At 44.9% G+C, this 22,694-nt stretch overlaps 1 protein-coding gene across 3 annotated transcripts in view; it reads left to right on the top strand.

The window, feature by feature from the left end:
* STRN (striatin) overlaps window positions 1-22,694 on the top strand; it is a 159,699-nt gene that overhangs the window by 94,246 nt on the left and 42,759 nt on the right. For 2 of the 3 annotated variants that reach the window (XM_075339540.1, XM_075339539.1), the window contains 4 exons: window positions 1,439-1,582; window positions 6,931-7,067; window positions 8,618-8,793; window positions 18,557-18,604. In XM_075339540.1, coding sequence (XP_075195655.1) covers window positions 1,439-1,582; window positions 6,931-7,067; window positions 8,618-8,793; window positions 18,557-18,604 — 505 coding nt within the window. Of the gene's footprint in view, window positions 1-1,008; window positions 1,096-1,438; window positions 1,583-6,930; window positions 7,068-8,617; window positions 8,794-18,556; window positions 18,605-22,694 lie in introns of all 3 variants that reach the window. The other variant, XM_075339538.1, reaches the window with a different exon arrangement.

The raw sequence follows: 22,694 nt of genomic DNA, 5'->3' as shown, positions 1-22,694 counted from the left end.
TAGAGCACTACTGCAAGGAAGAGTGGCAAAGCTTGCCAATTTTAGATGTGCCACAATGATAGACTCCTACTTAAGAAGATTTAATTTATTACAGGATTAAAAAGGTAAATCAACAAACTTAGTTTTAAAGGTGTGTATAATTATGCAACCACACTATTTTACCTCTTTATTTTTCTTCTTCCACCCGTAAAGATTTTCGGTTTTCAATTTAATTGTTCAGGTGAAAGGACACATTACAGGTAGAAAAAATTCTGGAAAGATTCTTCTTGGTATTTTTTTTTATTATGATATGATAAAAACCTGGCATTTTAACTGGGGTGTGTAGACTTTTCTATATCCACTATATACTTTTTACATTTGCAAAGTTGTGTTTTAGTTGTTTTTGGTATGTGTATAGTCTCTATAGATGCAAGAGTTTTTTGGCTTCTGTCTAGCTCTAATGATGTTACTTTTACACACGGCAACAACTGTAGAATCTTTAGTCTCCTTTTAGTTCATATTAGTGCTATGTTCAATGGATGACAATAATGTGAACAAAGCCTTAGCTCGAAGGGTGGATTATAGATCTACTGTACATAATAGAGTATTTTAGTTCTTCGGGTTGAATGCTTCATGAATCTCCATCTTTTTCTATCTTTTATACAGGGCCTAGTAAGTTGACTTTTCCCATTTTTTTGTAGTAAATGTATCTAAGGCTCTGCATGAGTTTTGTGGCTCTATTGCACCCGTGGCTTTGCACATTGGCAGGCTTGTACCATTTCATACATTTAGGGTCTTGTTGCAGACACAGGTTCATTTTGTTTTGCGCCTCTTTTGCACATTTCCTAAATCTGTAAATGACATTTTTCACAAGTGATGACATATTTTAGAATGGTAAATTTGGTAACTTAATAGCATGACTGAAATTCTTTAGAATTAAAGCATATTTGCTGATCTAGGAAATGTCTTGGACCGGTGGTCAGACCTTTCCATTTCTTAAAGAACGTTTTGTCCCTAAACTTATAACAGGAAAAACCTCTGAAGAAATGTCTCAGCCTGTGTCCCACATAAAACAATCAAAACAGGGATGTGGGAGCATGTTGGAGAAGAGCACAGGTAAGTGTCTCCATGGGTGCGAGGAGGTAGACGATGGATTTGTGCCTCATTGGCTGCCAATAATGTTTATCATTACGTATGACAAGGAATGGCATATACTTCTAATTGTAATGGTCCCTTGAAATGTTGTCTTGGTATAAATATATCTCCTATATTTTCTTTTAAATTTTGAAATTCCACAAGTTTAGAATTATTTGGCTCAGCTGAAGCCTTGGCATTGACTCGACACTAGATGTCTTGATGTAATGATGAAGGAAGATTGTTGCCTGTAAATATTTTATGATCCTTGTTTTGTTTTTTCTTTTTCTTTTCTTCTATCTTTTTTTTTTTTTCTTGTTGTTAGGGCCAAACAGATCAAAGCTTCAGGATATGCTGGCAAATCTTCGAGATGTTGATGAATTACCATCATTACAACCCTCTGTGGTGTCCTCCTCAAGGCCTGCAAGTTCCCGACTCACCGAGCAGGAAGTCAACCGAACAGATGAAGGTTAGCTCCCGAATATTGTAGAAAAGCTGTTTTATGGAAAAGTTAGAAAATAACTGACGCTCTGAGATGTCCTAATGACTTGTTAGAACGTTTTGGAAGTCTATGGGTGCGTGAGAAACGTCAGACTGCACTCCAATGCGAGGGAATCTGAGAACAGTAGAATGACTCGGCGGACGCTCGCAGAAAAGTATGAGCCAAGTGTCCTTAGCATAGCGCATCCAGTTCTTTTGCATCTGATGCTATATGCCACGGTGACTCAGTCCTAAGGCTGAGGTTATTGTAGCGTATGTGTTCTCTCATGTGTAAAATCTACCTGATTATGGTGAGGAAACTTGGGTCAAACTGTGATCAGAGTTTGAGCCGAGTATCATTTAGTGGGATTCAACTCTCTAGGATGTGAGAATCCTCTCACAGGTGAGGAGACGATTGAGAACTTAATTTCTCCATTGTCTGTGTCAACATAAATTGATCATTCTAGAGCAGTCCGATAATTTCCACTCACTCATAGAGTAGAATGGGCGTGCACCATCCAATATACCCTGCCCTTGCAGCATGCTGCGATTTTTTTTTTTTTTTTTTTTTATTTTTTTTTTTGTGTTTTGTTTCAAATTGGTATGATTAAAAAAAAAAAAACATTGATCCGGAGCTATCCGATAAAATATCAGGTAGCCCTTTTCCGTGTTATACACTTGTGTGAGCGAGCCCTAAGGGTTCTTGCATATAAGTATTTGTGCCTAACATTTCTGCAGTAAAAACACTGCATAAAAAAGCGCTTGCTGTGATTTTGAAGGGGTTTTTTTCATACCTTTTGAGTAAAAAATTGTGAAAGAATTGTGCAACGTAAAACTGCTTCAAATCTGCAAGCAAATAAACAGCATGTGATTTCAGAAGTCTCATTCATAAGCTGGGCCAATAAAGGCTGCCGGTTTCACAGAAGAAATGCAAGAAAATAGCAAAAAAGCACAACTTGTGAACAAATCCAAACATGTTAAGTGTTTTTTTTTCCACTTCTCTAAACATAAATATAATCACTTTACAATGGTGCCTCGTGTTTCGTCAGTGAATGCTCCTATAGTCCACGTATGATGAAGATCTTTGGCGGTATATGACCATAGTATGCAGTGCCCTCTCCTGACATGTCTGGTCATACACGCTGAGGGGAATGCCCTGTATTTGCCAGCTTACATAATTATACCAATATCCTCATCCTCTTGAAAAAAAAAAAATGACTGGATTATCCTGTACTTGGTATATTTATCCGTAAGCCGTGTAAATTCTAATCATAATCCGTCCTTGCTCACTTGGATAGCTGAGATCATGAACTGTGTTGGAAAGTTGTGTATTGATTACAAAAAATGACCTCTTTCCTGAATGCAGCACTGTGTGCTCCTGATGACATGTAGCTCGGTACAGACCACATCAGTGGATTATATCCCAGGACGTCTTGGCTCCCAGCCGTTCAGCTGAAAGTAAAAGGGACCTCTGCAGAAATGGAGCACATCCCTATTTAGAACAATATGCGTTCTGTCTGGCGCTGCCGGTGCTCTCATCTTTCAGCTCGTTGACTGATGTTTTACAGCGCACTAGCATAACCAAATCATTAGCTACAGCTGGGTACAGCGATAATAGTAATTTGTGCTAATAAGGTTCCGTAGGTTTGTGGCTTGGAGGATGAGAATAGTAGGAGGGATGAGATGTCGGTGGCAGATCTGCTCTCGTGACTCATCGGACTCCTCCACACATGTTGCAGGAAGCTGGTTTCCAAGCAACAACCTTCCATACGTTTTCCTTCTCTTAAGCTAAGCATCTGTCACATTTTGTTGTGGCTGTCACTATATTATAGCATCTTTGTGGAGGAGCTGAAAAATAGACATTTTAGGAGCGTTTGCTCATATGGAACCTGCTGATGGCTCGATACATTGCAGATTGTGACAAGCTTCTTATCACATTCTGTTTGCTGTCGCTTTAAAGACACGCACTGCCAGCTTGTAAGAGACAAGCGTACATGGCTGCTATCAATGACCCTGTTGTATTAGTCATGTTCTCTTTGGTCTGTTCTACTATTGGCCCATTATATATTTAGCAAGAGTTTTGATGTGAGATAAAAGCAGTTATGTAATTATATTGTACCTCCCGGCACCGTGCTGGTGTAGTGTCCCTTGTAAGTTCATATTGCTGTCAGAATCCTATGCCTTTGGTTTCTCAGAGAAGAAATAGCTGCTTGATAGCTACTTCTTTTCAGTCTTGTATACGGTCATCAGACTACATGCACATTAGGAGAACCTCATCTGAATTTGCTGTTTTCATGGGAACCAGTCCGTGGTCCAGGTTTTCTACATGGAAGTGTCCTGACTCCCCCACTTGTGGCAGATATGAGAAAAGGTCGGTCATGTGTTTTAAAGGGGGAACCTGTCATTATATTCATATTGCCCAATCGATACACAGCATGAATCTGATACTGGCTACGTTATTTCATACAGGTATATTTTTCTTTTGAAATGTTACAGCATTTTAGAGTAAACCTACTTAGCTGAGCTTGCTGGAGACTATATTTTGGCAGGTACCCACCAACTTCTCTCCACCCCGATCACTTTGGATAGCCGTTCTCTACATTTGCTCACACCTGTCTATCAACTGGAGTGTGGCAGTAAGAAGCCACCGTGGACCTTCCTTACTCAACTCATCCAAGACCCAGGCAGTAAGAAGCCACCGGGGACCTTCTTTACTCAACTCATCCAAGACCCAGGCAGTAAGAAGCCACCGGGGACCTTCCTTACTCAACTCATCCAAGACCCAGGCAGTAAGAAGCCACCGGGGACCTTCCTTACTCAACTCATCCAAAACCCAGGCAGTAAGAAGCCACCGGGGACCTTCCTTACTCAACTCATCTGAAACCCATAATCTACTACTGACTTTTCAAAGCATGTTTACTCTGAAACTCTGCAGCATTTTGGAGTGAAACCTACCTGGTTGCAAACGCACAGTGTCTGCTTCAAAATGTCCTCGTTTCAGCAGCATGAATCACTTGATAGGTTCCTTTTTCTCTCGTTGGAGGTTGGGTAGCACGAGAGGTGCCTGTTCCTGGTTAATTTGTCTCTCCCCATTGAGAAACGTGCTGTGCTAAGACTGCTTGTCTATGGGTAAGGAGCTGAAACAAACTGCATAAGCGGCTCATGAGTAAGGTCGGGATGAGGAGCGTGGGAGCCCTGCTATTTGCCAATGTTAGGCTACATTCCCTTGATGAGCTTTTGGTGAGTTTTTTTTGATGCTGTAGAATTTCTGCACTAATATTTAAATTGAGTTGCTTGTGTTTTTGGCGCTGTGGCTTTTCTCTTGTTGGTATGTCATACTATAAAGGGGCATTCTCATCTGTAAGATCATACCCCAATATGTAGTAGGTGTAATAATAACAATATTAATAATGGATACTCCTAATCTAAATGTAATATAGTTCTCCTGGTTATGTCACTTACCTCATGTGCAGGGCATTGCAGGAGCTTAGTTGCTAGTGATCGTATCCATGGATACCTAACTGCCACTTTGAGTTTTCTAATATTATTATTATTATTATTATTATTATTATTATTATTATTCCTACATCTACTACATATTCGTATAGGAGCTTGGAGAGGGGAATACCCATTTTTAAAGCTGCTTTGTTATCATATTTACTGGTATTTGGCTTTGACAAAAACTTTATACTTGGGTGCGGATTACATGCGTCTTTGATGCATTTCCGTGGTGAATACACACTAAAAATAAATGTGAATTGTTTACCTACGGATTTAACACATCTAATGGAGAAAATCTACACCAAAACTGTGTACCCACAAGAGAAAATGGCGTGTTGTGGTTTTATAACACCCACCGCAGGTTAATTTATGCTGAGTAGAAAAAGCACAGTGGGCATGAGAGTTCTATAAATCCCATTTGCTTTTATGGAACTGTAAGGCTGCGCACTAGGCGGTTTTTTTCACTCTGCGTTTTTTTTGTGCGTTTTTGTCCGTAAAAATAGCACCCGCGGTAAAAACGCGATGAGTTTTTGAGTTTTTACCGCGTTTTTGTGCATTGCATTCAATGAGTGAAAAACGCTGTGAAACATGCAGAAATAATTGACATGCTGCGTTTTTGTGGTCACCACAGACAGCACTTCTGAAAACCCGTAGACCTTGCTGGGGAAACAATGTCACAGCGTTTTCAGCACAAAAACGTCTAGTGCGCACAGGGACACCGCAAAAATACGCAGCAGCAAAACTCCATTGTGCAAATGTAGCATCAAGGGGAGGATTTTTTTCAGTCTGAAGTCGGCATAGAGCATCCAGTATCCTTAGGCTATGTGCGCACAGTGCGTTTTTCGCAGCGTTTTTTCGCGTTTTTAGGGTGCGTTTTTGGCCTTAAAACTGCAGGACTTTGCTTCCCCAGCAAAGTCTGAGTTTTCATTTTTTTTTTGCTGTCCGCACACATCTGTTATTTTTACCTGCGTTTTTGAGTTAAAAAAAAAAAATGGCCATCTCAGTTCTTTCCTGCGTTTTTCTGCGTTTTCCGCCCATGCAATGCATTTGAAAAACGCAGCAAAAAGCAGAGATCAAAAACGCAGCCAAAAACGCACCAAATCGCGGCAAAAACGCATGCGTTTTTTCGACGCGGGTGCGTTTTTGTGCGTTTTTAGCGGCCAAAAACGCAGCGTCAAAACAATGCAGCGTGCGCACATAGCCTTACATGTGTAATCTGTGTGCAAGAAATTAAGTCATCAAGTCAGCTCTTGATCAAAGCACTAAGCTCTTCATTACCTTTTCCCAATTTTTTCTGTTTTAATAGTGAAGAGTGAAATAAATGAAGGTGACGTTTTAAAGTTGCACTTATTTCTCCTCCCTGACAACTATTCTATTCCATTCCATTCCTTAATATAAACCAAATGAACAAGTGGTTTTCCAGCAGCTATAAATGATCCCCTATAAACATTAGATTATATTTGACTGGACTGCTTAACATAGGGATCTTTGCTGTTTCATCTGAAACGTCTGCTACTTTTGTTCTCCTATTCTTCCCAAAGAACACACAAACTCTTGACTATGGTTTATGTACACTTCAACAGGATTCTTTACTCTGCACACGAATCGCACCTATCTGAGTGACTGCTCGTTACGAGATCTGAGCATGGTAGTGCTCGCTCATCACTAATCTGTACATCAATGCATGAAATGATCTATAAGACCTGATGTTTTTCATAAACAAATGTAGTGTTATTATAGAGAAAATGGCACTTGCCGGTATCCCTTCCAAAGTCGATGTTGAAAAAACAACTTCATAAGTATTATGGTTTAAAATTATCATTCTGTTTTCTGTAGTTGAAGCATTAACGTTTCCGCCATCATCTGGGAAATCTTTCATCATGGGAGCAGATGAAGCATTAGAAAACGAACTGGGCCTGGGAGAATTGGCCGGACTCACAGTGGCCAATGAAGCAGACTCTTTAACGTATGATGTGAGTTCTAATTCTGAATTGAAGTTTTAGTATTTAAAGTGTATCTGTCACCGTTAAGTGGCCAATGTTTCTCCATTTTTTTTATTCCCGTTGCTTCGAGTGTTCCATTTTTTTATTAGTTTGTTTTTTTTTAAATTCGCCAACCTGTTGTGCTTTATTCAGTGCTAATTTTTCTGGTCTTCTGGAACCAATGAGGCATGGATGACAGGACTCCCTGGGAACGTGTCTATTGGTTGCTCTATCCTGTGGTCAACACCCCCTTGGCGAAACCTAAAGACACATCCTACAAAATCTTGTGAGCCATGCCTCAGTGTTACCAGAACACCAGAAAAATTAGCACTAAATATATTCTGGAACTGTATCGCGGATTAAAGGGAACCTGTCAGGTCAACAAAGCGTTATAACCTACAAGCAGGAGCATGTGTGAGCTGCTAACCCCTTCCTACCCATCCATGTGTTGTAATATTGTGTAATATGAAAGTAATAAAATACATTTTATTACGTACATACTCCCTATGTAAATGAGCAGGGTCTCTAGCCCCATGGGCGTCGCATCACCCTGTGGGTGTTTGCATGCTTTCCATGATATCACGTCCCTGTGGGCGTGATACCATGGATTTACATGTGCGATGTCACCATCGACGTCTTCAGATCCCGCGCGTGCGCACTTGCCATGCTTGCTGCCTTCTCATCCTGATGTTTACTTGCCGGGTTCAGACGCGCACTGCACATGACCGGAACCACAGAAGTCTTCTGAGCATGCGCAGTGCGCGTCTGAAGCCGAAAAGCAAGCACCAGGATGAGAAGGCTGTAAGAATGGTAAGTGCGCACCCGTGGGATTCTGAGGGAGCAGACATGAGGTCGCTCATGTAAATCCAAGGTGTCACGCCCACAGTACCATGATACCATGGAAAGCATGTAAACGCCCATGGGGCTAGAGAGCTGCTCATTTACATAGGGTACACGTAAGTAATACAACGTATTTTATTACTTTCATATTAGACAATATTACAACACAAGGATGGGTTGGAAGGGATTACTAGCTCACACATGCTCCTGCTTGTAAGTTATAATGCTTTTTTGACCTGACAGGTTCCCTTTAAAAAAAAATAGATACTCGTGAGCAGTAGGCATAAAATAAGAGCCAAACCTTCTTCCTGCTAGACGTTTTCTACTAGAATGATATTGATGACTTCTACTTAGGACAAGGTATGGTAGGTTATCAATATCATTGGAGCAGAAACCCTCTCGAGGGTTCAATTTTTTTCTTTTCATCTGTATTTTCAGTAGTGTCATCTTTTTTATAAATAATTTTTTTTTTTTTAAGATGGTTTTATATGCCACTCTTTTATCACTTATGACTTTCTTCTTAAAACCGTGCCACCCTTGCCCATGGGCTATGTCTGGAACTGCAGAACCAGGGCAGTGTGACAATCAAAGAACTCATAATTTACCCTCAGGAACCACTTTGGTGAAAACCTTTTTTCTACTAAATTGACTTATGTACAGTTCTGTAATTGCATGTATTTGTGTTACTGGTTCTTTCACAGATTGCAAACAACAAGGATGCACTCAGAAAAACATGGAATCCTAAGTTCACACTTAGAAGTCACTTTGACGGAATCCGGGGACTTGCGTTCCACCCCACAGAGCCAGTCCTGATCACTGCATCAGAAGATCATACACTAAAAATGTGGAATCTGCAAAAGACGGCTCCTGTAAAAAAGTATGGCTTTCAGTGTTTTTAACTAGAATTTCTAGATAATCTTATTGAACACAGGTTGGACAAGCTGACTTGTGCACTAATCTTTGTAGCTGAACACTCCTCTGATTTCATGTGGAAGTAGAGACTGCTAAATGACCCCCCCCAACCTTAAAAGGAACCTATCTTGTGAAAAAGCACTTTTAACCTATAGATAAAACATTAATCTGCAGGTTTATAGGATTCTAAAGGTGCCTGGCGCCAACATTGAGATCCCTTGCTGCCATTAGGAAATTATCTTTACTCTTCCATGCAGCCTCAGGCTTTCAGTCACAGGGGTGAGCAAGCCTGCCTGTCTTCAGTTACCGCTCAGTACATTGTGAGCTGTGGCTGTAGCTTCGCCCTTGACACTGACTGACAGCTGGCTCAGTATTAGAGCCTGCTATCAGTTACAGCCGCTGCTCACTAAAGAATGTGTGGTAACTGAAGGCATACCAGCACCACCCCTGTGACTGAGAGCCTGAGGCTGCTGGGAGGAATATTTTTTTTTTTTTTTTTTTTTTCACTCCCGGCAGCCAGGCTCTTGGTGTGGGTGTCCAGCAGCTTCAAAATGCCGTTAAACTGCAGATAAACACCATACCTGCTGGTAAATAGGGTTTTTCACATGACAGGTTACCTTTTAAGAAAAGATACTATGCTGATGCCTGGTATTGAGTAATATTGGAGGCAGACTCTGACTACTACTTTCCCTACTATAATGTTTTTGTTTTTTTTAATGTCCATAAACGGTCCTTTCAATCATTGCAAATTATCACCTACCCACACTATCTGGTAACTTGCTGGTCGTGGGGAATCCCAGCTCTGAAATGCCCATAGGAATAACATACTTGTATGCCAACGGTCTAATCATTATCTGTGGCACTGTACTCTATCATCTTTGGTTGAAAAAAATACGGTAGCCATGTGGGGAGGTATCATGGGGGAGGTATCTGGCGCATAGAATACATGTACACTACATGCTATGTGTTATTTTATCACTGGGGTGAACCATCTATAATATGGAGTCCTTTCTGTGGGGCAGCAGGCACAGGCTGGCATTGATCAGGCTATGGTGCATCTGCTGATGGTGAAGCTATAAAGGGACAGAACCCTTCACAAATGTCACAGTAACTCACCTTGCGTTCAGCTAATTATACTCAGCCCAGAAATTGGTCCAGTGTGCTTTTATAGTGTTGGCATCAATTATTGGGCACTACTTCAGCAGCTCAGGATTTCTGGGAGACCTCCGTATATAGCAGAGGTAACGGCCGTGCCTCTCCTGTGCAGGCAGATCTGACAGCATACTGTACATTGTCACTGAGGCTTGATTAGAAAGTCAATAAAATTGACTAAAATAGTCTTAATGGATGTTAATGGATATTACGACCAGCAAGTCATGTAAATAGCTTCCAGGCATTGATTATGCTGATCTTAAGCAAAAGCCTCACAGTTAATTCTGTCTACTATTGTAAAGCAATGGCGGCCTCAGCTTAGTAGCTGTTCAGATCTTGTTAAATCTGTAAAAAAATCAATATGTTGCAGCTATTGATGGCACAGTGTTTAAAGTATGCTTAGGACTCCTGGGGTAATGCAACTTTCTGTGGATGCCGGCTAAGGACAAATTGTCCTGTTGTCCTATATAGGGTGGAGGGTTATCAGCGATGTTAGCTGCGACACCGGTCCTGTCAAACAATGAGCAAAACATGTGCAACTTGTCTACGACTGTTTTAGAGCTGTGATTTCTTTTTCGCTCCTAATTGGGAGACCCAGACAGTGGGTGTATAGCTACTGCCTCTGGAGGCCGCACAAAGAACTACACTTAAAAGTGTAAGGCCCCTCCCCTTCTGGCTATACACCCTCCCGTAGGAGTACGGATTCCTCAGTTTTAGCTTTGTGCGCAGGAGGTCAGACACGCACGCATAGCTCCATTGTTTTTAGTCAGCAGCAGCTGCTGACTATGTCGGATGGAAGAAAAGAGGGCCCATACAGGGCTCCCAGCATGCTCCCTTCTCACCCCACTGTATGTCGGAGGTGTTTGTAAGGTTGAGGTACCCATTGCGGGTACGGCGGCAGGAGCCCACATGCTGATTCCTTCCCCATCCCTTTTTACAGGGCTCTGGGTGAAGTGGGATTTACTGGTCTCCAGGCACTGAGACCGTGCTCCATCTACAGCCCCTGGAGAAGATGCTGGATGGAGCGGAGTACATCAGGGACATGGCCCTGCTTCCTCAAGGTACTCTGTGTCCCCGTGCATTTGGCGCTCACACCGCAGCATGCTGGGTGTTGTAGTGCGCCGGGGGACATCAGCGCTACGGCGCTTGTGCCATGGCCTCATTCAGCTTCGCTGAAGCAGGCACACTTCTGGGAATCGGTCGCGCCGGCCGCTGGGACTGCGACGCGGCTGGCACTTGTGGTGCGCCGGGGACTTCAGCGCGGCCCGCGCTTTTACGGCGGCCGCGCTGATAACTCGAGTCCCCGGCTTTTGCGGCCTGCTTCCGTTCGTTCCCGCCCCCAGACCTGCCAGTCAGGAGAGGGGCGGGACGCTGGCCAGTGCATCAGCGCCGAGGGCTGGAGTCGTTTTTACATACTCCAGCCCTCACAATCGGCACAGAGGGGACACTGTTTCCCGCACTTTTGTTTGGAAACTCCCACGGACCGCCCCTCTCCACAGACGCCGGCAGCCATTCCTGCTGACACGCTGAGCTGCAGAGGGGAGCCGGGGAGACCCAGACAAGGAATTCTGCGTTCAGCGGGCGGTAAGCAGCCCTCAGGGCTCACCCCCTCTTGTGCCAGTAGTATTCTTAGTATTTTGTTTCTACAAATACTTGGTATTACATAGCGCTGGTCGCCCTTTGGCTATAGACTCTCTCACATTGCAGAGAGCCAGCAGCATGTCGTCCGTAAAACGCAAGGGTGCCAAGGCACAGACATTATATGCTTCCTGCACCGCATGTGGGACTTTTCTACCGGCAGGCTCCACGGACCCCCATTGTGTGCAGTGCTCGGCCCCTGCGGCGCTTGCACAGTCGGGACCTCTGCTGGACGTGACCCAGGGTGTACCACCTGTGAATGCTGTCCAGGTGACAGGAACTGAGTTTGCAGCTTTTGCTGACAGAATGTCTCTCACTATGTCACAAATTCTTGACACATTGCGAGCTAGGCCTGTACTTCAGGCCACGGACACTGTGCAATCATTGCCCCCTGGTCCCCCTCAGCTGAATTACCTCCAAGCTCCGGGACGGGCATATACACCTCAGGGTGAAGACTCGGACGATGGCCCCGGGCAGCCTAAGCGGGCTCGCTATGACGGGCCTTCACATTCATCTCAATGGTCAGGATCCCAGCGAGATGAATCTATGGGTGATGAGGCGGACGTAACTGATCAGGATTCTGATCCTGGGACCGCTCTCAATCTAGATACACCAGATGGTGACGCCATAGTTAATGATCTTATATTTAACATCAATAAGATGTTAAATATTTCCCCACCAGCTCCTCTTGTAGAGGAGTCAGCTTCGCAGCACGAGAGAATCCATTTCAGATACCCTAAGCGTACATTAAGCACTTTTCTGGACCACGCTGACTTTAGAGACGCAATCCAGAAACCCCACGCTTATCCTGAAAGGCGTTTTCCTAAACGGCTTAAAGATACACGCTACCCTTTTCCCCCTGAGGTGGTCAAGGGTTGGACCCAGTGTCCAAAAGTGGATCCTCCAATTTCCAGGCTTGCAGCTAGATCCTTGGTTGCAGTTGAAGATGGAGCGGCACTTAAAGATGCCACTGACAGGCAGATGGAGCTCTGGCTGAAATCCATCTATGAAGCGATTGGAGCGTCATTAGCGCCTTCTTTTGCGGCCGTATGGGCACTCCAAGCTATCTCAGCCGGGCTTGCGCGAGTCGACTCAGTCACACGTGCATTTGCCCCGCAGGTAGCACCATTGACCTCGCAAATGGCGGCATTCGCGTCGTACGCGATTAATGCTGTTCTTGACGCTACAAGCCGCACGGCAGTGGCGTCAGCCAACTCCGTTGTTTTGCGTAGGGCCCTGTGGTTGAGACATTGGAAAGCAGATTCTCATTCCAAGAAGTGCTTAACCAATTTGCCTTTTTCTCGTGACCGATTGTTTGGAGAGCGTTTGGATGAAATCATCAAACACTCCAAGGGTAAGGACTCATCCTTACCGCAACACAGACAAAACAAACCCCAACAGAGGAAGGGTCAGTCTGGTTATCGGTCCTTTCGAGGACCGGGCAGGTCCCAATTCGCCTCGTCAAAAAAGACTCAAAAAGACCAGAGGCGCTCAGATTCTTGGAGGTCTCAGTCACGCCCAAAAAGGACAGCCGGAGGAACCGTTGCCAAGACGGCGCCCTCCTGACTTGCGGTCTCCGATTCCCACACCCGCGGTCGGTGGGAGGCTTTCCCACTTTGGCGACATTTGGCTGTCACGCGTCAAAGACCGTTGGGTGAGGGATATTCTGTCTCACGGGTACAGGATAGAGTTCAGTTCTCGTCCGCCAACTCGTTTCTTCAGAACTTCTCCACCACCAGACCGAGCCGATGCTCTGTTGCAGGCGGTGGCCGCTCTAAAGGCGGAAGGAGTGGTGACCTCCGTCCCTCTTCAGGAACAAGGTCACGGTTTTTACTCCAATCTGTTTGTGGTCCCAAAAAAGGACGGATCGTATCGACCCGTCCTGGATCTAAAGTTGCTCAACAGACACGTAAAAGTCAGGAGGTTCCGGATGGAATCCCTACGCTCCGTCATAGCCTCAATGTCTCAAGGAGATTTTCTAGCATCAATAGATATCAAAGATGCGTATCTCCACGTGCCGATTGCACCAGAGCATCAGCGTTTCCTACGCTTCGTCATACACGACGAACACCTACAGTTCGTAGCGTTACCTTTCGGTCTGGCAACAGCCCCCCGGGTCTTCACCAAAGTCATGGCAGCAGTAGTAGCTGTTCTGCACTCGCAGGGTCACTCGGTCATCCCGTATCTAGACGACCTGCTTATAAAGGCACCCTCTCAAGAGGCATGCCAACACAGTCTGAAGGTGGCACTAGACACTCTCCAGAGTTTCGGGTGGATTATCAACTTTCCAAAGTCTCATCTAACCCCGACCCAATCTCTGACTTATCTTGGCATGGAGTTTCATACTCTCTCAGCGATAGTGAGGCTTCCACTGGACAAGCAGTGCTCGCTACGGACTGGAGTGCAATCTCTCCTTCAGAGCCAGTCGCACTCACTGAGGCGCCTCATGCATTTCCTAGGAAAGATGGTAGCAGCAATGGAGGCAGTCCCGTTCGCGCAGTTTCATCTGCGCCCTCTACAATGGGACATTCTACGCCAATGGGATGGGAAATCGACGTCCCTCGACAGGACTGTCTCCCTCTCTCAGACTGCCAAGGACTCTCTGCGTTGGTGGCTTCTCCCCACCTCATTGTCACAGGGAAAGTCGTTCCTTCCCCCGTCCTGGGCAGTGGTCACGACGGATGCGAGCCTATCAGGGTGGGGAGCGGTGTTTCTCCACCACAGGGCTCAGGGGACGTGGACTCAGGAAGAGTCCACCCTGCAGATCAATGTTCTGGAAATCAGAGCAATCTATCTTGCCCTGCGAGCCTTCCAACAATGGCTGGAAGGCAAGCAGATTCGGATTCAGTCGGACAATTCCACGGCGGTGGCGTACATCAACCACCAAGGGGGAACACGCAGTCGCCAAGCTTTTCAAGAAGTCCAGCGGATTTTGACGTGGGTGGAAAGCAGAGCGTCCACCATATCCGCAGTTCACATCCCAGGCGTGGAAAACTGGGAAGCAGACTTTCTCAGTCGCCAGGGCATGGACGCAGGAGAATGGTCCCTTCACCGGGACGTGTTTCAGCAGATCTGTTGCCGCTGGGGGACGCCGGACGTCGATCTGATGGCGTCACGGCACAACAACAAGGTCCCAGTTTTCATGGCACGGTCTCACGATCACCGAGCGCTGGCGGCAGACGCCTTGGTTCAGGATTGGTCGCAATTCCGACTCCCCTATGTGTTCCCACCTCTAGCATTGTTACCCAGAGTTCTCCGGAAAATCAAGTCCGACTGCCATCGAGCCATACTCGTCGCTCCAGATTGGCCAAGAAGGTCGTGGTACCCGGATCTGTGGCATCTCACGGTAGGCCAACCGTGGACACTACCAAACCGTCCAGATTTGCTGTCTCAAGGGCCGTTTTTCCATCTGAATTCTGCGGCCCTGAACCTGACTGTGTGGCCATTGAGTCCTGGATCCTAGCGGCCTCAGGTTTATCTCATGAAGTTGTTGCCACAATGAGACAGGCTAGAAAACCATCCTCAGCTAAGATCTATCACAGGACGTGGAAGATATTCTTAGCGGGTGCTTGGCTCAAGGGTTTTCTCCCTGGCCATTTGCATTGCCAATTTTTCTTTCCTTCCTGCAGTCTGGGTTGGAAAAAGGTTTGTCGCTTAGCTCGCTTAAGGGTCAAGTCTCCGCGCTATCCGTATTCTTTCAGAAGCGCTTGGCACGGCTTTCTAAAGTACGCACGTTTCTCCAAGGAGTTTGTCATATCGTTCCTCCTTACAGACGGCCATTGGAACCCTGGGATCTGAACAAGGTTCTCATTGCTCTCCAGAAGCCGCCTTTCGAGCCTTTGAAAGAGGTTCCCCTTTCTCGGCTTTCACAAAAGGTAGTTTTTCTTGTGGCGGTCACGTCTCTTCGAAGAGTGTCCGAGCTAGCGGCGTTATCTTGCAAATCTCCCTTCCTGGTGTTTCACCAAGACAAGGTAGTACTGCGTCCAATTCCAGAGTTTTCTCCCAAGGTGGTTTCTTCCTTTCATCTCAATCAGGATATCACTTTGCCATCTTTGTGTCCGCATCCAGTTCACCAATTTGAAAAGGGTTTACATCTGTTGGACCTGGTGAGAGCACTCAGGATTTACATTTCTCGCACGGCGTCTCTACGCCGTTCTGATGCGCTCTTTGTCCTAGTCGCTGGTCAGCATAAGGGATCGCAAGCTTCCAAATCCACCCTGGCGCGGTGGATCAAGGAACCAATTCTTCACACATACCGTTCTGCTGGGCTTCCGATCCCATCTGGACTGAAGGCCCATTCTACCAGAGCCGTGGGTGCGTCCTGGGCATTGCGGCATCAGGCTACGGCTCAGCAAGTGTGCCAGGCGGCTACCTGGTCGAGTCTGCACACGTTTACCAAACACTATCAAGTGCATACCTACGCTTCGGCAGATGCCAGCCTAGGTAGACAGGTCCTTCAGGCGGCGGTGGCCCACCTGTAGGAAGAGGCTGTCTGACAGCCCGTTCATGTGGTATCTTTTTACCCACCCAGGGACTGCTTTTGGACGTCCCACTGTCTGGGTCTCCCAATTAGGAGCGAAAAAGAAGGGAATTTTGTTTACTTACCGTAAATTCCTTTTCTTCTAGCTCCAATTGGGAGACCCAGCACCCGCCCTATTTGTTCTTAGGGTTTCGTTTTTCGGGTGCACATGTTGTTCATGTTGTTTCTTAAGTTCTCCGATCTTGTTATCGGATTGAATTTGTTTTTGAAACTGTTATTGGCTTTCCTCCTTCTTGCTTTGGTACTAAAACTGAGGAATCCGTACTCCTACGGGAGGGTGTATAGCCAGAAGGGGAGGGGCCTTACACTTTTAAGTGTAGTTCTTTGTGCGGCCTCCAGAGGCAGTAGCTATACACCCACTGTCTGGGTCTCCCAATTGGAGCTAGAAGAAAAGGAATTTACGGTAAGTAAACAAAATTCCCTTCTTTGTTAAGATTGTAAAATTACAGATCCAAATTGCAGTAGCCTGTGACTTGCATTGAAGTCTATAGCAGGTAGGTTACATGCAACAGAAAAGACACAACATTTGCAAACACGTGACTGCATTACAGTACGTTTGATATTGCATTGCGACACCATAGCGAATCATCAGCTGCAATGTCACAATGCAATTTCAGTATAGCACATCGCATATTGCGGTGTAGCACCAGCCTTAAAGGGGTTTTCCACTACTTTAATATTGATGGCCTATCCTTAGGATATGTCAACAGTGTTTTATCATCCAGGGTCCGGCACCCCGCTGATCAGCTGTTTGTTGGGGCTGGTGGCAGCAGATGGCCGGAAATTCTCTGTTCCAAATCTGCCCCGTCAACTGATAGCGGCCATTGCTGGGTACTGCACATCTACCTCCCATTCAAATTAATAGGAGGCGGATGAGCACTAGCCGGCCACTGACTCTGAAAAGACTGGGCAGCTCCGGATCTGAGCATTTCTAGCCGCCTGCTGCCGCCGACACAGAGCAGCTGATCGGACCCCAGCCAATTACACATTGATGACCTATCCTAAGTTGTTGACCTCCCATTTAAGTTCCCTATCAGTCTTATGTGATCACATTATCATTCACTACCAGTTAGTGACCCAGCCCATACATTGACACTCTCCCTCAGCTATCTTGTCAGTCTTAAGGCCCAGTCACACACAACGACTTACCAGCGATCCCGAAAACGATGCGACCTGATAAGGATCGCAGGTAAGTCGCTGGGAGGTCGCTGGTGAGATGTCACACAGTCAGATCTTACCAGCGATGCAGGAACAATACAGGTCGCAGTATACCTGTATAACGATCTCAGCAGTCACTGTGACCCTGTCACACAGTGTCAAACACAGCGATGTGTCCTGCCCAGCAGGACATCGCCTTTGAAGAAAATGGCCTGGACCATTCTGCAACGACCGGCGACCTCACACCAGGGGCCTGATCGCCGGTAGATGTCACACATAACAAGATCGCTAACGGGATTGCTACTGCGTCACAGAAACCGTGACTCAGCTGCGATCTCGCTAGCGATCTCGTTATGTGTGACGGTACCTTAACCCCCACAAGCAAACATCGCTGATATATTGTCAGGACAGTGCTGAGCACTTGTGATTTAGGATATGAGCTTACAATAAAAAGTAAACTGTAGTTAGTTTCAAAGCCCAAAGTTTTACCTTCATTTGCGGGAACATAACATGGAACCGTTCGAGACATGGATAACCTAGACTTGCAACATAAGAACTTTGAGTCAGAATTGTTAGTGAGATATTGACTCTTAGGTTCCTATTTGTGCAGCAAATTATAGGTTTTCTTTTAATCATGGCGGTAGCAGAAACAATATACAGGTTTTTACTTGTTTTTTCTCTTTTTAGTTCCCCTGCTTGTTCACTGACTAGATTACTAGATATAGGCCATTGATTTAAAGCACCACCCAGCATTTTGGGCATTTTTTTGTGTGCTTTAAATGTAAGACCCCTGCACACGGTCTTATTCTCACCTGCCACAGTCTTCATCCTATTTCAGCACCTCTTCTGTCCCGTGACGCCATATTGTGCCCTTTGGGTCTGACCTGGCTGGAAGCCAGAAGTTACGTCACAAGTGCCCAATATAAGTTTGAGAATCAGAATGAGGCCAGGATAAGGCTCTCATAGACTTGTATTGAGTTGTGACCTCCGGCGCGCTCCATGAAACATTGGAGCTGCCGACAGGTCACAAATCGCCAGAAACCGACCGTAGCGACACTGGAAAGATGAATACGGCAGCAGGCGAGTGTAAGGCCGGGGACTTATATTTAAAGCACCAATCCAGCACTGAAATGATTTACAGGAAGTTTTTATTCTGGGGTGTGTTTTTCTTTCTTTTTGCTGTTGCTACAGTTAGAGTTTCTTGTAAAGTTTTTGGTTTTTTTTCTCTCCCCCATTTTAGGAGCGCCTCTCTTGATGTGGAACCAATATACACATTCAGAGCACACAGGTAATAAAACTGCCAGTCACTGTATGCGCAGTATTTCTTATTGATATCGTCTTCATCCTGCGCCAACTTCTTCAATGTGTATTACTAGAGTTGCCTATGTGATGCAAAAAGGAGCAGAGGGACCCCATAGTTAGGTCTGGTTGGTTGCTTTGGTTTTTATTTTTTTTTCTAACAGTACTCAAAGTATACCATGCAGAGCCTTTCTTTCTAAAAAATGGACACAACATTACCCAGACGGACCCCATAAAGATCAGTGAAATCCTTCTGCTTTTCTTTGCATCAGTTCAATGGATCCGTTTATAACTTTAGTACTGCTTGTTTGTTCCTAAGAACAGAAAAAAATAATGGTTTGTGAAATGTTACCTTTATGGTGCGATTTCCTTTCCTCTTCCAAATATCATTAGTACTGTGTGGTATTTGCCACATGCAACTTTATACCTCATTCAGACATCTATTTATAATTCATCTGTTTTTCACGATTAAAACATGTACCCATTTTAGTCTATAGGGCTGCTCACATGTCTTTATTTTCTTTGCGGGTTGTTTTTTTTTTTTTTTTTTTTTTTTTTTTTGTATACCATGTGTCCTCAAAAAAAAAAAATCGCCATGATGTGTTCATTTTTTATCCAAGACATTAATTGCAATTTCCCATACGAGTTTATGGGTCCATAAAGATGACAGACAGCACATGGATGGCATCGGTGTATAATCCTTGTGTGGTCTGTGATTAATATTGCAAAGGATAGGGGAGCCTTCATAATTCATATATTATTTTTTTTTTTATTTTTTTTCATGAGAAAAAATACTGCTGAAACATTAATGGTAAAAACCTGACCCACAGACGAATCACTGATTAAAATTTGATCAAAAACACTGATGAACAACATTCCTTGATTTCTGGGGTCTTAAAACTGGGAATACCATCCCTCCATCTTTGCACTTCCATTAATTTTGGTGCGTAATGTTCAATAGATGTTTGACTAGACATACTAAGAACTTTAATCGTTCAAAGGGAACCTGTCAGTTCTAAAAAGCGTTATAACCTACAAGCAGGAGCCTGTGTGAGCTATTAACCCTTTCCTACACATACGTTTCTTGTAATATTGTGTAATATGAAAGTAATAAAATACATTTTATTACTTACATATTCCTTATGTAAATGATCAGAGGCTCTAGCCCCATGGGCGTCACATCGCCCTGTGGGTGTTTGCATGCTTTCCATGGCATCCTGCCCCTGTAGGCGTGATACCATGGATTTACATGAGCGACGTCACATCTGCTCCTTCAGAATCTCGTGTGCGTGCGCTTACCATTCTCACCGCTTTCTCATCCTGGTGTTTGCGTGTCGGCTTCTGACACGCACTGCGCATGACAGGAACTGCAGGAGTCCTCTGAGCATGCGCAGTGCGCGTCAGAAGCCGACACGCAAAACCAGGATGAGGCGGCGAGAATGGTAAGCGCGCGCACGCAAGATTCTGAAGGAGCAGACATGAGGTCGCTCATGTAAATGCCATTGGATCACGCATACAGGGGCAGGATGCCATGGAAAGCATGTAGAGGCCCACAGGGCGATGCAACGCCCATGGGGCTAGAGACCTATGCTATTTACGTGGGGAATATGTATTTTATTACTTTCATATTACACAATATTACAAGGGGATGGGTAGGAAGGGGTTAATAGCTCACACAGGCTCCTGCTTGTAGGTTATAACGCTTTTTTGACCTGACCGGTTCCCTTTAACTTTTTATTTATACACTGCTAGTGTACCTGATCAGCTCAGTATTACATTAACCCCTTCAGCCCCGGCCACTAAAACACCCTAATGACCGGGCCATTTTTTACATTTCTGACCAGTGTCACTTTAACAGGTTATAACTCTGGAACGCTTCCACGGATCCTGGCGATTCTGACATTGTTTTTTTTCGTGACATATTGTACTTCATGTCAGTGGTAAATTTAGGCCGATATTTTTTGCGTTTATTTGTGAAAATTTAGGAAATTTTGCGAAAATTTTGAAAATTTCGCAATTTTCAAACTTTGAAAATTTATGCCCATAAATCTGAGAGATATTTCACACAAAATAGTTATTAAATAACATTTCCGACATGTCTACTTTACATCAGCGCAATTTTCAAAACAAATTTTTTTTCCGTTAGAAGGGGTCAAAGTTCATCAGCAATTTCTCATTTTTCCAACAAAATTAAAAAAGAATTTTTTAGGGACCACATCACATTTGAGGTGACTTTGAGAGGCCGAGGTGACAGAAAATACCAAAACATGTCCCTATTCTAAAAACTGCACCCCTCGCACTGCTCAAAACCACATCCAAGAAGTTTATTAACCCTTTAGGAGCTTCACAGCAACCAAAGCAATGTGGAAGGAAAAAATGAAAATTTTACTTTTTAACACAAAAATGTTACTTTAGCCATAAAATTTTCATTATCACAAGGGAGAAAAGAGAACGTGCACCCTACAAATTATTGTGCATTTTCTCCTGAGTACGCTGATACCCCATATGTGGTAAAAATCAATTGTTTGGGCGCACGGCAGAGGTCGAAAGGGAAGGAGCGCCATTTGAATTTTTGAACGCAAAATTAGCTGCACTCATTAGCGGACGCCATGTCGGGTTTGAAGACCCCCTGAGGTGCCTAAACAATGGAGCTCCCCAACAAGTGACCCCATTTTGTAAACTAGAGCCCTCAAGGAATTTATCTAGATGTTTAGCGAGCCCCAAGGGGCTCCACAGAAGTTGGTAATGTTGAGCCATGAATACAATTTTTTTTTTTTTTCACCACAAAACTGTTACTTGAACCAGGTAGCTTTTTTTTCACAAGGGTATCAGGGAAAAAATGTACCATAAAACGTATTGTGCAATTTCTCCTGAGTACGGAGATACCTCATGTGGTGGAAAGTAATTGCTTGGGCGCATGGCGGGGCTCAGAAGAGAAGGCGCACCATTTGACAGCAAAATTGGTTGGAATCATTAGCAGACGCCATGTCACGTTTGGAGACCCCCTATGGTGCCTAAACAGTAGAGCTCCCCCACAAGTGACCCCATTTTGGAAACTAGACCCCTCAAGGAATTTATCTAGATGTTTGGTGAGCCCCTTGCACCCCCAGGGGCTCCACAGAAGTTGATAACGTTGAACCGTGTACATTTTTTTTTTTTTTACCACAAAATTTTTGCATCAACCAGGTAGCTTTTTTTTTTTTTTTTTTTTTTTTTTTTTTACAACAGTATCAGGGAGAAATGCACCATAAAACGTATTGTGCAATTTTTCCTGAGTACGCAGATACCTCACATGTGGTGGAAATAAATTGTTTGGGCGCACGGCAGAGCTCGGAAGAGAAGGAACGCCATTTGACTTATCAAACGCACAGACGCGGTGCATTGATCGGCCGCTGCGGGACGCACGTTCGGATGAGATAAAAAAAAGCGTCGGATACGGAAAAAAGTCACGCCAAAAATTGAGCAGGGATGACGATCCGTTATGTGCATCCCTGATCAGCGCTCAGCGGGACGCACGGACAGATGCGATACAAAAAGCGTTGGTTATACGGAAAAAAAAAGTCGCGCCAAAAATTGAGCACGGATGCCGATCTGTTATCTGCATCCCTGATCAGCGCTCGGCGGGACGCACTGACGGATGCGATACAAAACGTGTTGGGGATACAAGAAAAAAAAAGTCCCGCCGGACGCACGGACGGATGAGGTGTAAAAATGGACAGGATACAGGGATAAAAAAAAAAGTTATACTCACAGTACCCAAAGGATTAGCAGGAGGATCACTTACCAGAAGAACTGCAGGAGGAACAGAAGGCAAGCGAGATAGACAGACAGCTGTACAGGAGCCGCAGGCAGGACGTTGGACAGATCAGCAGAAGACCCAGGAAGGACCCAGCGATGGAGGCAGATGTGATCGGGCCAGTGAAGACCTCGGACGACTCGGTGAAGGCAGGTAAGAGGACGTCGAGGGGAGGGGGAGAGCAGAGGGGGGGAGCGGGAGAGCGGGGATACCGGAGAAGCAAAGAAGGAAGCAGAATAGAGATAACAAAGGAGGCAGGCAGATCGGGATGTCGGGAGGCAGA

This window comes from Anomaloglossus baeobatrachus, chromosome 3 (assembly GCF_048569485.1).
Source record: "Anomaloglossus baeobatrachus isolate aAnoBae1 chromosome 3, aAnoBae1.hap1, whole genome shotgun sequence".
Classification (NCBI taxonomy): Eukaryota; Metazoa; Chordata; class Amphibia; order Anura; family Aromobatidae; genus Anomaloglossus; species Anomaloglossus baeobatrachus.
Note: the sequence above shows the minus strand (reverse complement) of the source record. Positions and strands in the feature narration are given on the sequence as shown.